The following is a 15,900-nucleotide window of genomic DNA, read 5'->3' as shown; positions in this document are numbered from 1 at the left end:
AAAATTCTAGTAGAGGGTAAATGTATCACGCATGTACTAGTTTAGAATCTTTGGTGACTCAAAATTAGTTTGAAGTAAGTTTGGTACGGGTGTCTTGGTATGAGGTTTTTGATAATCCAACATTAATTTGGGATAAAATTGTCATAGGTGTACCGGTATGAGGGTTTTGATGATTCAAAATTAGTTTTGGATAAATTTGCCATAAGTGTACCAGTTTGAGGTTTTTTGTTGTATTAACCGTTTATTATAGTCAATTCGACTCACCTTTACTCAAAAGTTTAAATCTCCGAGTTACATGCGAACTAGCGTATATTTACTTCTCCACACCACATCAAATCCCCAATATGGAATTATTATTTTTTTAACGTGTACTTCAACAATTGAAAGCACCTAGGATCTTCACTGATGTGGAGAGTGAAAGAGTGAAATGTAATGTATACCGTAATTTTCCAATATCAAAGCATTATTTAATACTAAGTTGATAAAAATCGAAAAATAGTGGAGCGTCATATTATCTCGAGGGTAGGAAAGCTCTTCACTTTATCCTGGCCGTGTGATCAAAAGAACGGAATCTCAACTGTCGGAACGATTTGAGCAAAATATGTCGACACCTCAAGTTTTCCTCTATATTTCACAAATCAAACAGTTGTCCTAGGGTTGACCAAAAGTTGACCAAAGTTTGACCGAAGATATCGTGCAGATTGGAAGAGGCATTACGTGGGAATAGTCATAGCATATAAGTAAACGTATGGCAACTGTCCCGTGACAAGAGCCAGCGCTGTCGTAAAAGGATCGGGATAAGCATTCTTCGAGGGGTAGTTGTAATATGTCGTTTGATGAAAGCCGATACATCGTAATGAAGGTTTACATTGTATCGACTGATCTTTAGTGAGCAACATATGAAAGTCTTGCTTAAAAGTTTGTCTCCACCCGTAATATCGCCAAAATGTAACTAGAGAATGTCCTTACACTACGCGGCGTGTGTCGTAAGCTCTGGAAGATCAGTGAGTCTTCCACTTGGAGACATCGAAATGGTCAATCCACTCGGTAGTCGCAAAGCACTGAGACAACTATTGGCTCGATCTCTCAGGACGCTGTTCGATTTTATCAAGTGTCGACAAGAGAGGTTGATTTAGATCTATTGTATTCAGGAAACTCCACTTAATGTATGACGAGAGGATGACCTAATCATCTCTTGTTTTGGACACAGATTGTAATGACAAGAAGATGACATGATCAACTCTGTTTAGATACAATGTGTACATTGTATGTCTGCTTGTCTTCAATATGGAAGGGATGGCAAAAAGAACTGTCTACCTAGCTGACAAACACAAATTCCTATCTTACTCAGTACCTTACATGTTGAATTTTCATATACTCTATCAGATATTTCGAATTTCGAGACCCATATACTGTCAAGATGCAACTTCTCGCAATCATGTATTCGCAAAGATTTTAGTTTCTTGAAACTCGAAGCTGGATCAAGCACCTCATCTAAAGATCTGCATCCTTGTATACACAAGTACTCCAATGACTCCAATCTTCCTTGAATCTTCACAAGATTATGACATCGTCGTACATCAAGTTGTGTAAGCTTCTTCAAGCTTGACAAATTGGGCAACCTCCCAAGTAGAGGAAGTTCATCCAACGTTAACATCATCAAATTCTCCAAACCCTCAAAACTTTTAATTTCAGTTAGACCATGACAGTACCGCAAGTGAAGTTTAGTGAGCTTCTTCAAGTTTGACAGTTCAGGTAATCTCTTCAGTTGTGGAATTTCTATGAGCTTCAAAGTTCTGAGATTCCCCAAATCGTCAATGCTTTTGATGTCGATTAGATTATGGCAGTGCCCCAAATGCAATTCATTGAGCTTCTTCAAGTTTGATAGATTAGGTAACCTCTCCAATAGTGGAATTTCTATGAGCTTCAAAGTTCTGAGACTCGCCAAGCCTTCAATGCTTTGAACATCGATTAGATTAGGGCAGTCCCCCAAATGCAGAATGACTATGTTCATCATGGGAAATCTGGTAATCTTAACTTCCAGGGGAAAATGATGCCACGAAAGCCATCTCAACTTGGAAAGCATAACCATATTGTTTTGTAGATTGGCTGGGAAATCATTTGAAGGCCAATGTTCCTGGAGAACCCTCTCTTCAGGGTATCTTAGACTAGACGGCCTCTCAACTTCTTCGCTCGCAAAATGGTGCAGCAACTGAGGGTCAAACTTTCGCCAAAGAGCTTCAAATTTTTTTATTCCCTGCAACAGTAAAACAAAAGGGCAAGTATATAATATTGAACAAGTATAATCGTCTTTCTGAACATGAAAAACGCTATAACCAAAAAACAAGTTATAAAAGCAATAATGAGATAAGAAAAAACTTCCCTTAAATGTTATAGGGCAAACAATCATAGGGAAAATGTATGAAATTTGCCAGCTTGATGGGGATAATGTAATTGAAATGCAACTTTACCTTCGTTTCCATCACCATTTCCAAACCTTCCTCATGGTTCCACAACTGAGTCTGTTTTTCTCGTTCATCATTACATTCTCGACGTACAATGTCTCTAGCAAGGTCTCTTAGCTGATCGTGCATCCATAACTTATTGTCTTCGCCGATCTTTATCAAGGACATTTTCTGAAGGACCTCGAGACCTTCCTCCGGGAAAAGATTGGAATCTTTCCACGAGTGGAGCACTATCCTTGGATCAAATCCAGTGAAAAGGCAAGCAATATCAAGAAAGATATGCTTTTGCCTATCATCCAAGGCATCATAACTTATTCTCAACTTTCTTTTTACTTCATTGAGAGGAACATGTTTCAACTTCCTCAATATCACATCCCAAACATCTTTGCTTCTGCATGGAAGTAGCTTACCTATAGCCTCCGATGAAAAACATAATTGACATTAACTTAATTCTCGGATTACATCATCTATATATATAGTGAGCATTAGGGCTCACTAATTATAGAAAAGACTAAACTACCCTTTCAACACTCCCCCTCAAGTTGGGGCATAAACATCAAAGAGTCCCAACTTGTTACACAAAGCAATTACTCTACTTCCCTGTAATGACTTAGTGAAAAGATCAGCGAGTTGATCTTCGATCCTTGTGTATTGAAGTGTTATGCTCTTGTTTTGAATTTTTTCTCGCACAAAATGACAATCTACTTCAATATGCTTCGTGCGCTCATGAAAAACTGGATTTGAAGCGATATGCATAGCGGTCTGGTTATCACAACATAGGACTGAGGGACCCGACGATGATATTCTGAGTTCGGATAATAACATCCTCAACCAAATCAACTCACTAGTCACATGAGCCATGGCCCGATATTCCGCCTCAGCACTTGATCAAGACACCACCTGTTATTTCTTACTTTTCCAACTCACAAGATTGCCTCCCAAAAATACGCAGTAACCAGAAGTTGATCGCCTATCAAAAGGACAACCAGCCCAATCAGCATCAGAGTAGCCAATAACATCAAGATGTCCATGATTCTTGAACAATATCCCTTTGCCCGGTGCTCACTTCAAGTATTTAACTATACGTAGTACTGCCTCCCAATGTGTAGTACGAGGAGCACTCATAAATTGACTAACAACACTAACAAAGAAAGATATATCCGGTCGGGTAACAGTTAAATAATTGAGCTTACCCACCAGCCTCCGATACTTACTTGGATTATGAAGTAATTCGCCATGTTCTGCATCAAGCTTCACATTAGGATCCATCGGAGTATTAACGGGTTTCGCTCCAAGAAAACCAGCCTCACCGAGAATATCCAATACATATTTTCGCTGTGATAATGAAATACCATCACGTGAGTAAGCCACCTCAATGCCCAAGAAATATCACAAATAGCCCATATCTTTTGTGCTAAACTCTGCCTGTAAAAACTGTTTCAATTTTTTTATGCCCACAGAATCACTACCGGTAATGATAATATCATCCACATACACAACTAGGAGAACACACCCAGCAGGGGAAGTAGAGCTAAAAAAAGAATGATCTACGATGCAGTGATCGCAAACCAAACCGAATAAGCTGCATCACCGAAACGACCAAACCAGGCACGAGGAGACCGTTTCAACCCATATAATGCCTTGCGCAGCGACAAACAACACGGCAGACTCCCCCTGAGCAACAAATCCCGGGGGTTGCTCCATATATACCTCTTCCGCCAAGTCCCCATGAAGAAAAGCATTCTTGACATCAAGTTGGTGAAGAATCTAACCATAATGGACGGCAAGAGAGATGAAAACACGAACGGAAGGTATCTTTGCTACAGGAGAGAATGTATCATCATAATCAACTCCATATGTTTGGGTGTAGCCTTTGGCTACTAAACGTGCCTTCGACGCTCAACGAGTGCCATATGGTTGAAATTTTATTGTGAAAATCCAACGGCACCCCACACTGTTTCCCGAGTAACGATGTAAGTTGCCATGTCCCATTATCTCGTAGCGCCCGCATTTCATCCTCCATAGCCCGTCGCCAACCTGGATGAGCAAGAGCCTCTGCAATGCACGATGCCAGCACAGACACGGTAGATAAAGAAGCAACAAACGAGGAATATGTAGGAGAAAGACAATCATAGGATAAAAATTGAGAAAGAGGGTAACGAGTATGTGTATGACAAGATAATCCACTATAAGGAGTAAATCGAGGATTAGGTTGACCAACACAAGAACGTGTACCTTTGCGCAATGCAATGGGAATGTCAATAGTAGAATCAGGCTCGGAGGCGACCGGAGGATCAGAAGACGGGACATCGACGGGTGGAGAAACATGAATATCCAAAGTAGGCGGCGACCGTACTACCTCACGTTGAACGGACCGGCGTCGTTGATAGGTCTTGTCGGCGAACTCAAAAGTAGATGATGATGTTGATGGCTCAGGTACACTCGCTAAGGGAATAGGCGGTAGTGGAGCCATAGTCGAAGACAGAACATCTTCGGAAGGAACTACCGTAGAGGAGTAATATGATTGATCCTCGAAAAAGGTTACATCTGCTGAGACATATAATCGCCGTCCCACTGGACTATAACACTTATACCCTTTCCGAGTTCGAGAATACCCAAGAAATACACACTTATAAGCCCGTGGATCGAGCTTATCATGACCAGGAGCAAGACGATGCACAAAACAGACACATCCAAACACACGAAGTGGCAAAGTAAAAAGTGAACTTGTAGGATGGATAATGGAGAAAGGTATGCTCCCATGAAGCACCGAGGATGGAAGGCGATTTATGAGATAGCATGCTGTAAGAATAGCATGCCCCGAGTATATTTTGGGGAGGTTCATATGAAAAAGGAGGCAATGGGCCACATCTAGAAGATGGCGATTTTTTCGTTCAGCTACCCCATTCTGTTGGGGGGTATAGGGACAAGAAGTCCGATGCAAAATCCCATGAGATATAAGAAATGATTGAAAACCAGAGGAAATAGCCATATATTCTTTTGCATTATCGAAACGCAAACATTTAATAGAAACATGATATTGATTGAGAATTTCAAAGTAGAACATACGGAAACAAGAAAAAACTTCAGTTCGATCTTTTATTAAATATAACCACGTCATTCGGGAATAATCATCCACGAATGTAACAAAGTATTTATAACCAGATATGTCACTTACACGACATGGTCCCCAAACATCAGAATATACCAACTCAAAAGGACTTGACACACGACGCCGGACACGAGAAGGAAATGATAACCGATGGTGTTTGCCAAATTGGCAAGCATCACACCGAATATGACTCATAGATTCTGAAATAGGTGAAAAATGACGAAGAATATCGGTTGGTGGATGACCCATACGACAATGCATCCGGAATAAGTCGGAAGCGCTTTTCTTTTGAGCAACTGCGGCAATAAGGTCTTTGTTCAAGTAGTAAAGCCCATTGGACTCATGTCCGCCACCAATCATCCGTTCGGTCCTCGGATCCCGAAAGACACAACGAGTGGAAGTAAACGTTCTTGAACAATTCAAATCTCTAGTAAGAGAACTAACAGAGAGCAAGTTATATGGGAAAGGCGGCAAATGATAAATAGATGAAAGAGTAAGAGAGGGACCCAATGTTGCATTCCCTTGACCAATGATATGGGACCGTGAACCATCGCCGAGTGTAACGGAACTAGGTGATATAGAAGTAATACCAGACAACAACTTAGAATTACCAAATATATGATTTGTGGCGCCAGAGTCTATGACCCAAGTTGTGGGCGCAGAAGAGAGTAAACAAGTTGGACTACCCGAAGAAGTCTGTGCCAAAGTAGCAATAGGAGCATAGGAATCCACCACCTGGTTGGGACGCACTAAGGATTCGTACTCACCGCGAGTTAGCATAATGGTACTAGGTAACTCTTGTGATGATCAAGAACCTTCTGCACAGGAGATTCTACTGCTTTAGCATAAGCAACCGTGGACGAAGCTCGGGATGTAGGATATAGCAATAAGGCTCGGTATGACCAGCTCGCCGACAATGATTGCAATAACGAGAACTTCCAGCACCCTTACCACCATCTCGGCCACGACCTGGTAAAAAGAGAGACCTATCACGACCTCGAGGACCACGCCCCCGGCCTCCACGACCGCCAGCAGACCGAGAAATCATGGCACTTGCTATAGGTGCTGATGATGATGAGTCGTGCACGCATCGAAGTACTCGAGAAAAAACCTCATCTACTGATGGAAGAGTACCCCGAGAGATAATCTGCTGTCGAAGAGAAGAATGAGTAGGACCAAGCCCCCGAAGAAATAACACAACTCTCATATCCTATTGGCGCTTAGCCAGCTCTCTAATGTCATCAGTGGCAGGCAAATAAGTATCCAGTTTCTCACAAAGTGTAGTGAACTTAGAATAATAATCAGATGCAGACATGTCTCCTATACGAAGGTCAAATAGTTCCTCCCACACATCACAAACACGGGTCATATTATCACGACCTGAAAACATAAGAGCACATTTGTCCCAAATAGCTTTGGCCGAGGTACATCGCATAAATTGAGGACTAATCTTGGAATCCATGGTATTCCACAACAATGTCCTAATAGCAGCATCGCCGTAACGCCAATCATCCTCCTTTGTTTTATCCATAGGTGGAGATGAAGTCAAATAACTCAGTTGTTTTGTGGCCAAAAGATATGTTTCGACTGCCATAGACCAAGAAGGGTAATTGGTCCCATCGAGCTTAACAGAGGTCAACTTCAGATTAGTAAGACTAGTATCCATGTTTCCAGAATTACTAGCCATAGTTCAATAATAATATAAAAGTGAACTTACGAAAATTGGCACCTTGTGCACTAAAGGTAATAATTACCACCAATTACCACCAATGGAAATAACTCATCAGAACATAAGCACGAATCAATATAGGGCATTACCAAATCAACATTGTCTTCCACACTCACCGCACCACCGCCGAAGAAAAAGGTTGGTCCGCATCCTTGAAAAAAAAAGAGACACGTGTTCATCCGCAATTGAAGCAAGCTTCGCCCTAACGCTGTAGATCTGGGTTTCAACAACGATTGTGCTAAACTCTGTGAATATGAACAAGGTACTGCAGACAACGAATTCGCCGCCAAGAATCACGGGTGCATACAACACCAAAAAAAAATTGAAACCAAGAGCTCTTCAAATTTCAATGCCGAAACTGATGATGAGCCTCCTAAGCTAATCTTCACCGCAAGAGACCCAACATCATGACTGCAATCTTTCTGTTGCAACACAGAATGAAGCACTACCAAAAAAGAACTTTCTGGCAACCAACCAACCGAACACCATAAATGAATAGAAAACCAAAATTAAAGCATCAGCTCGTGATCTCGCACCATTCCAAGCTGGTGGTGGACATGAACACGTGATTCTTCTTGTTGTTGCAATCATTCGACGAAGGAATTCATTGATCCAATAACAGGAACAGTGGCTGCAGCTGTGGATTCACGTCGCCAGTTTATAATTCGACGAAGGAATTCATCGATCCAACATGGAGACGGAGAGACGGACAAGGGCTCGCCTGGTGGAGTTAGACGACGGCGCCAAGCGTCGAGCGATGCTGGATTTGGGCTGCGTCGGGTGACGTTAGGCAACGCCGGTCGCTATGGATCTAGGGTTGGGTGGTGTCAAGCAATGCCGGGTGGCGTCGGGGCAACGTCGGGTGGCGTCGGGGCAACGCCGACCGCTCTGGATCCTCCTTTCTTTTTTTTTTTTTACTGAAAGGGGAGAAGGGTTTTGGTGACCATAGGCTCTGATACCATGATGAAAAACATAATTGACATTAACTTAATTCTCAGATTACATCATCTATATATATAGTGAGCATTAGGGCTCACTAATTATAGAAAAGACTAAACTACCCTTTCAACAGCCTCAAGAGCAAGAGGAAGACCTCCGGTACTTTTGACCACTTCTGTGGAGAAAGCAACATAATCGTCCGAAGGGTAATCCCTTCCAAAAGCATGTTTGCAAAAAAGTTGAAGAGATTGGTTGAAGTTCATGCTCAGAAGCTCATATGAATAACAAACCTCGGGAACATCGACAATATCCTTGTTTCTACTAGTTATGATAATCCTACTTCCTAAACCGAACCATGCAGGTTTTCCTATCAATGCATCCCAATGGTTCATTTGATCAACATCATCAAGTAACACCAGAACCTTTTTACCACATAACCTTTCTTTTATTATCTTCATTCCTTCCTCAGCATTGCTGATCTTTGACCACTTTTTTTTTAGAATGTCAGAGATTAGTTGATTTTGTAAAGACTCAATGCCCTTTAGCTGTGATGTTTCTCTGACATTAGAAAGAAAGCAACAATCTTCAAAACAATGTGATAGCTGGTTGTATATGATTTTGGCGAGAGTAGTCTTTCCTACACCCCCCATACCATGAATTCCAACAATTTGAGGGTCCTCCGAATCACCACATACCATTTTGTTGATTTCCTTCACATGATGTTCAATGCCAACCAAGCAGTCGGTCACCAGCAGATGAGCCCTTTTCAACTCAGCTAAGACCTTCTGGACAATAAGTTTCACAAGTTCTCCTTCACGCCTTATATTGTGAAAACAAAAAAGAGAAGGAATTAGAAGTATGAAGAAAGAGGTACTTTGAACATTACATAGAAGCCAAGAGGAATCCGGAAAGTAGAAACCACAAAACAAGGTACCTTATGGTCATTGAATCAATGTCCCGCCCTTTTAGGTTGCTAACCTCCTCGAGAGAAGCCTTCCACTTGCTGATAACCTTATCGTCAAATTGCTTCTCGTGAGAAACAAAGGCATCTCCATAAGACCCGGTTTGATGACGAACCTCAGAGGGAGTAACATCATAAAAAATGGGCATGATCTTCTGTCTCCTTGATTTCCTACACTCCACCATTTGGACCAACTCATTAAGACACCATTTACTAAAGGCATAGCCCTTGGAAAAGATGGGAATTGAAATTTTTGAATGGTTGATCGCTTTGAGTAATTCAGGACTGATCTCTTCTCCAATTGACAGCTCTTTATCATCTCTGTATGTGTGGATTCCAGCAGCTATTAAGCACGTATACAAGAAATCCGTAATGCCCGAACGAGTATCAGGTCCTCTGAAACTCAAAAAAACGTCATAGTCATATCTAGATGACATAGAGCCCGATGATGTCACACCATCAAGCTGGCAAGGTTTTTCTTCTTGCAGCATTGTCATTTCAGGGGTTTGCACTGAATTATGGACAAGTCCCTCCATACTGCCACTACTAGCAGCTGACGAGGATGCACAGTCCCTACCAGAAGTTATCTCCAAGTTGGTTATTGTTCCAGCTGATATTTCTCCTTTGCACTCGTGAAATTGAACGTTCTCACCTGCCTTTCAACAGACGTTACGCCAGAAAGTCCATAAGAGAATCTTGGCCATAGCAGCAAAACAAGCATTATGATATTTACCTAAAACTGATTTTTACAGAAATTGGATTACAGGTAGCATTAGCAGGATTATGCTGTTCAGGAAGAGAATATTATCAAGTCCCATTGCAGCAATTCCCTTGTTGTAAAATATATCTCGCAGGTTCGTTAACTTTACTTAACAATAGTTAGTAAGAAACTTTGAAAAAAGAATGTGAACTAATGCCATGAAGATGCACAAATCATGTAGTCAATAACATATGCAGTAATAGGTCATGGCATGGCCAATAATTGCTCGTCATTTGCCAATTACAAAATGAGTTTGTCACCACAATTTCAACAATATCCACTATACATGGGCAGATAAGCTAGACTACAAGTTGGACTTACTAGAGAAAACTTTTGGATCATAGGAAATCCTAAAACAATTTCATGAAATGTTGTCTAAAGAGTGCTGTGTAATGGTTCCATAGAGTCTCAACCATTAACAGCCAAAAACAAGAGAGAAGATTCTCTGGTACTTATTGTGCAAGCATCGCATGGTAGCACTGACCAGAACACTAAACTCATCGAGAAGCGATCTGCCTGCTCTTTTACCTCTAACTGACTGGTTAACATCTTTAGGAGATGATATAGCTGGACAGTGGGATCGAAGTTTGAATGAATAGATTTGAGAAAATCCTCACGTAAAGACAGTTTAGTCAATGTTCATGAGCCAGCATATTTTTACATTTTAAAATTTCACAAAATTTATGCCCAACATAAAATTGAAGAAGCTTGAGGTGAATTATTCACAATGGATGATGGAAGAGTTCCTGAAACAAGCAAGTTCGGAGAAGGGGCATGATGAAGGGGAGCAAATGGGACCCTTTTTATCCTGCTCAATGATGATAAAATAAGTTGGAATGACAGCTGTCTGCAATGTGTCTTCGATTGCAAATTCGTGGTGGCGATGTCAAAGTTAAGAGTTCCTTTAGCTCAGAGCTAGTTAAAGACTAGCGGATAACCAGCCGATAGTGACATGAGGACTATGAAATCATGATGTGAAAGCCAACGAGGATGTCAGGGATTGTACAGAGGAAGAAGAAAATGAACCTGTGAGATTGGACAGTGAGGATGACTGACCATTCCCTTCCACGGTCATGCCACACTGTTGATCCAACTCGAAACTTGGTGAAGTACAGGGTGATTTTGAGGCTAATTCAGAACTTACGAAAGATCCCTCAAGAGCTGAATGAATCGAACTTTCTGACATCGAAGGTGGCACTGGAGGCAAAGTCGCTGCGGACTCAATATTGGACAGTACTGACAGTTCTGGAACTTCATTCTCGTAAGGACTTGTATTGGCATCGGACAGTGTTATAGAGTGGACAGCTCGCCCTTCAGTGGCGAGCTCCTCGGGTGCAATCATTATGAGCGAAGTAGCAACATCCACTTGCAAGAAATCAATCTGCTCATAAACGGATAAGAATCACAAACTGCTTTTGTGGGTTAAAGGAAGGGTCAAATAACAGTTGATTAGTTTGACGTCGAACCAGTACCTCTGCCATAAATTCCTTAGGATATTGGTCCTGGCGATCCCACAGGACATCCATATCCTCAAACTCAAGCTTCAGAACACTGTCCGATATGAATGCAGTATTAAACATGGCCCGAAACCTTGATTCTCCATATTTAAGGTCAGCATCCAAACTCACACACTCAAGCACAACATCGCCTTGAACAATACAATGGATGTCCAATTTAACCGTTTCGCCATCTGCCTGCACTTGCAAAAAGGCACAATTAAAATAGTGAACTAGCATGATATCTATATATTTTGCTTAAACATCCACGGTGAATGGGTGAGCTCGCAGAATAAAATGGATTGGTGGATGAGGCAAGAGGGATAAAAATTGGTGCTCAAGAGGGAATATATATTTTCTTATAATCTTGCATTCCTCAGAGAAGTAGTCAGTACTATGAAGCAAAACGCTATTCCCAGAAAGAAAAACAAAAGAACGTAGCATGTATGATAATTATAGACTCAATATGAGACTCTCTAGTTGTCGCACTGAAGTCATATGCTAAAGTTACATTTGACTACACATCTAAATAGTAGAATGAATGCATCATTTTGCAAAGAGGAAGTTAGGCAAGTTCTCAAATGCGGCATACTTGACATTTTTACAGAATGTGATATGTAAAACAGTGCAACAACGATCTTTTGCAGCTTGATTTTAACAATGTAACAGATTTACAAAGTGAGAACTCCGTTACTAAGACATTCACAACACTAAGATAACTGTGACTGCCTGCAGCTCCTATCCACAAATCCAGCAAGGTTTTACAAACGTCTGAGGTGAAAAAGTTCGGTACTACAAGCCAACCAATACACGGGAGAGCAAATGGAATCACACCTGGCAAACACATAAAGGGTTTACCTGTTTGAGATTATACAAATTACCAACAAAATCAGAATTACCTGTTTGTAATGCCTCACATAGTCACTCCCGTGTGTTGAGAACAGAACTTTGGGAGTTTGACCAGCAACAATAGAGGGGTCCCGTCCTATTATCTTAACAATAGGACGACAACCCCCTTCAGCATCCAAATGAGGAATGAAACTTAGTTTAACACTTTTTATCACAAGTGCTTTATCTGGTGGAGGCCAATCAGAACCAGCGTTCCATGTGGAAACATAGTGGAGGTATCTCAGCTGGGAAGGCAATGGATTCAGGGTCGACGTCAGCTGCAAGAGTTCACGAGGCGCTTTCTTGTAAATCATGTCAAGTGTTTTCTGCTCCCCATCCTGCTTCTTCCTATATAATAAAAGAGAAGCCAACATGAATGCCAAAACCGGCCATGCACCCCTTTGGCAATCCATCAACAGCACGTTCTTTCTCGTATCAGATGACAACCATTCATCGGCATATCTCAAGAAGTTATGGATAATCTCCACTCTCGGTATGGGGCAACCTCCAAAATTTTGAGGGAGTTCCACGACAGTTATATCATTTTCAGACAGCACTTTAGCCATTTGGCTTTGGTTTTCTTGCTCTCCAAAATTGAGCACCATTAAAGAGGCAGCAGGACATTGGTCTTGGATTTTTGCAACTATGCCTCTCATGCAATACTCATACTCTTCATCTTTTAACCAGTCCTTGGTGATTTGGCCCAAAAAGGACCAATCCGTGGTAAGACAGTATTCAAACACTGCATCCACATCCACATATGTAAATTAGTATGTGCGTAAGATTATCGCACAAATATAGATGAAGCTTACAGGAGACATCTATCATCGAGTGTGTGTTCCTTTGGGCACATTATAAACATGATAGACTATGCAATCAATTTACTTCTAGAGGTAAAATTAAGTACCCACTCAAGATAGCGTCCAAATCACGTGTGATGACTTGCTATGCTGTCAAAAGTTGTTTAGAAACGAAACCGAAGAAATGAACTCATAAACTTCCAGAAAAGAGTGACTAGGAAAGGTTCTTGCAAATTAGGAAACCCATGTAATGCAAATCATCTCCATAGAGATGCAGTGCCAGGCCTGACGTCGCACGACCCAGGCAACCGTCAATTGATATTTCCAGAGAAGTGATGAATCAACTAATGAATGCTTATGGCCTTTCACCAGCCAATTTATTTGGGAACGGTGAAATATGCATTTATGACTAGACTGTAGCATCCGCAAGAGCCTGTGATTAACAAGGAAGCAATCACAGAAAGTGCTTGTATCATGTTAGCTCCACCTAAGTATACTTCTTTCTACTCCTAGGCTTTCTAAGCTTTCCAGCCTTTCAAATCAAATAATATCCATTTCAACATCAACATCAACATCACCTTACTTGGCAGGCAAAGTTAATCAAAAGCGACTGCAAGGGCACACGAAACAATTTATTAGGTAAGTAATGCTTATGCAAGGTTGCTTGCTAATCACTGTTTGTTGCTAGAGGCCAATGATGTCAGCTCAGTAGACATCTAGTCAGATGTTACTCTGCTTCTGCAGGAAACAGGTTGTCTCTTATCCTAGACTATGAAATCCATCCTTGATTTTTGTGGAGCCCCATTTTGCACCAAGAAGAAAAAAGCACAAATGCTTCTGCAAAATTACTATGGCAACAGTATGCCACGAATGGTTTAGCAGAAGCATATCATTAACTAAACTGTTTCTTGCCAAACCAAAGAGGCTTCCTGATAATTCTACTATTGTTGAAGTCCCTTTGTCCCAAGAGAAGGTACATCATAGAATACAAAAAGTAGAGGCCATTAATACCAGCTCAGTGAAACCAGAACACTAAAGCAAAATAAAGTAGGTAGAATATGGTACCCTGCCAATGTGACACTTCCAAATTATCAAGAGACCAGTATCGAACATTTAAAAAACTTACCAAAAACTCTTTCAGAAACTTCCAGAATCCCACCTGGTGATTTCCTGCGAAAAGTATCTACTAGGTAAGGCCACGGTTCACCAAGTATTATCGGATTTATTAAATCAAGTTTCTTCAAGTAAAGCATCTTGAAAGAAGTAGAGTAGCACCTACATCGAGAAGGGAAATCCAGAAGCGATCCAGTTCGACATGTCCAGGACCATTTACACATTTCTTTTTGCGGATTGTGACACCTCACTTTGGGCTAGGGGAAGCTGTGTCATCAATTCATTTATTTTCAGTGAAGCCTTCTCTTATTGCATGAGAGATTGTTAGTAGGCAGTTACCCTTACTTGTTTTCCCTACTATACAAGTAATCAATGACCTGAAACTCCTTACTGTTCTCAATTACATCAAAGATGCAAAACTCGCGTGTTTCTATCCCTTCTTCCCAACTCCTCTTCTTTAGTTTGACATACACTTCCTCGCTAATTAACTTGTCTATGGAGAACATTGGAGTTGATTAAATTGATCTTATGTTGCTAAAAGGAGTCATGTAGTTAGGCAGCGAAGCTTTTCTGCCAGTCTCTAAATCAACTCACCGAGTATACATATCATTGTTCAGTTCGCTGAATTGGCCGAGCTGAGAGTCCCTGTCTTCGTCTGGACTAGGAATAAGCAAAGAAGATGGGGACTCACAGTCGGTCCCTTCGCTGACCTTGTCGGACTGTGAGTCCCCACCTTGCTGTCCGACATGGCTACACAGCTCCTCGATCTTTTTCCGTATGATAGACATCCAAGGGCGCCTATGCGGATTCGAGGATACACATCTCATCGCCACGTCCCAGAGCTCAGTCAGCTCCGCATCAAGAACTTGAGCAGTCCCCTCCTCACGAGCAACTGACTGGACCCACGCAGGAAGATCGACACCTTCCTCCCATAGGCGGGGCAGGGTGTGCCGCTTACCGGTCAGGAGCTCCAGAAGAAACACCCCGAAGCCGTACACATCCGCCAGTAACGGGTGGGCCCCACCCGACTGGGAAGACCTTGCGAGGAGGGCAAGGCCGCAATCGGAGACCCGGGCCTCGTAGGACGGCGTGAGGAGGACGTTGGATGACTTGATGTTCCCGTGGTGGTCATTGGGACGACGTTGGGCGTGCAGGTGCTCGATGGCCCGGGCAGCTCCGAGGGCAATCGAAAGCCTGACTTCCCAGCTCAGGGAGGGCCGTCGCCATTCATCGTATTCAAAATGCAATCGGTCCGACAAGCTTCCCAGGGGCATGTAATCGTACAAGAGCAACTTCTGGTCTTTGCTGTAGTAGTAGCCCCTCAGAGGGAGCAGGTTCTCGTGGTCCATCGCTCCCAAAGCTTCGACCGCGTCCTGGAAATCCTCGGCCGACAAGACAACATCCTTGAGCCTCTTCACGACCACCGTGGTGGTCCCGTCCTCCAGATCAACCTTGTAAGTCGTCCCGACCGTCCCTTCCCCCAACACCTCCCAATTGGCCCTCTTAACATCCTCCCAATCGAACCTCTTTGCCGGGTTCCCCAACAACACCAGCTTGTTCTGAGTCGCATTTTTGTCCGACGACGATTTACTGCTGCTGCTCTTCCTTTTGCCGATCCTCCGCCACAGATTGTTCAT

The 15,900-nt window shown here is 42.2% G+C and overlaps 1 protein-coding gene across 1 annotated transcript; it reads right to left on the bottom strand.

Moving 5' to 3' along the window:
- Nucleotides 1-14,853: 14,853 nt before the first annotated feature.
- On the bottom strand, nucleotides 14,854-15,900 carry LOC125314869 (probable inactive receptor kinase At1g48480). The gene has a single exon (XM_048278120.1). The coding sequence runs from the start codon at nucleotides 15,898-15,900 to the stop codon at nucleotides 14,854-14,856; it is 1,047 nt and encodes a 348-aa protein (XP_048134077.1).

Source organism: Rhodamnia argentea, chromosome 4 (assembly GCF_020921035.1).
Source record: "Rhodamnia argentea isolate NSW1041297 chromosome 4, ASM2092103v1, whole genome shotgun sequence".
NCBI classification, from domain to species: Eukaryota; Viridiplantae; Streptophyta; class Magnoliopsida; order Myrtales; family Myrtaceae; genus Rhodamnia; species Rhodamnia argentea.
Note: the sequence above shows the minus strand (reverse complement) of the source record. Positions and strands in the feature narration are given on the sequence as shown.

What these genes read in the sequence shown, in the direction of transcription:
- LOC125314869 (XM_048278120.1), bottom strand. Translation starts at nt 15,900, where the DNA reads ATGAACAATCTGTGGCGGAGGATCGGCAAAAGGAAGAGCAGCAGCAGT.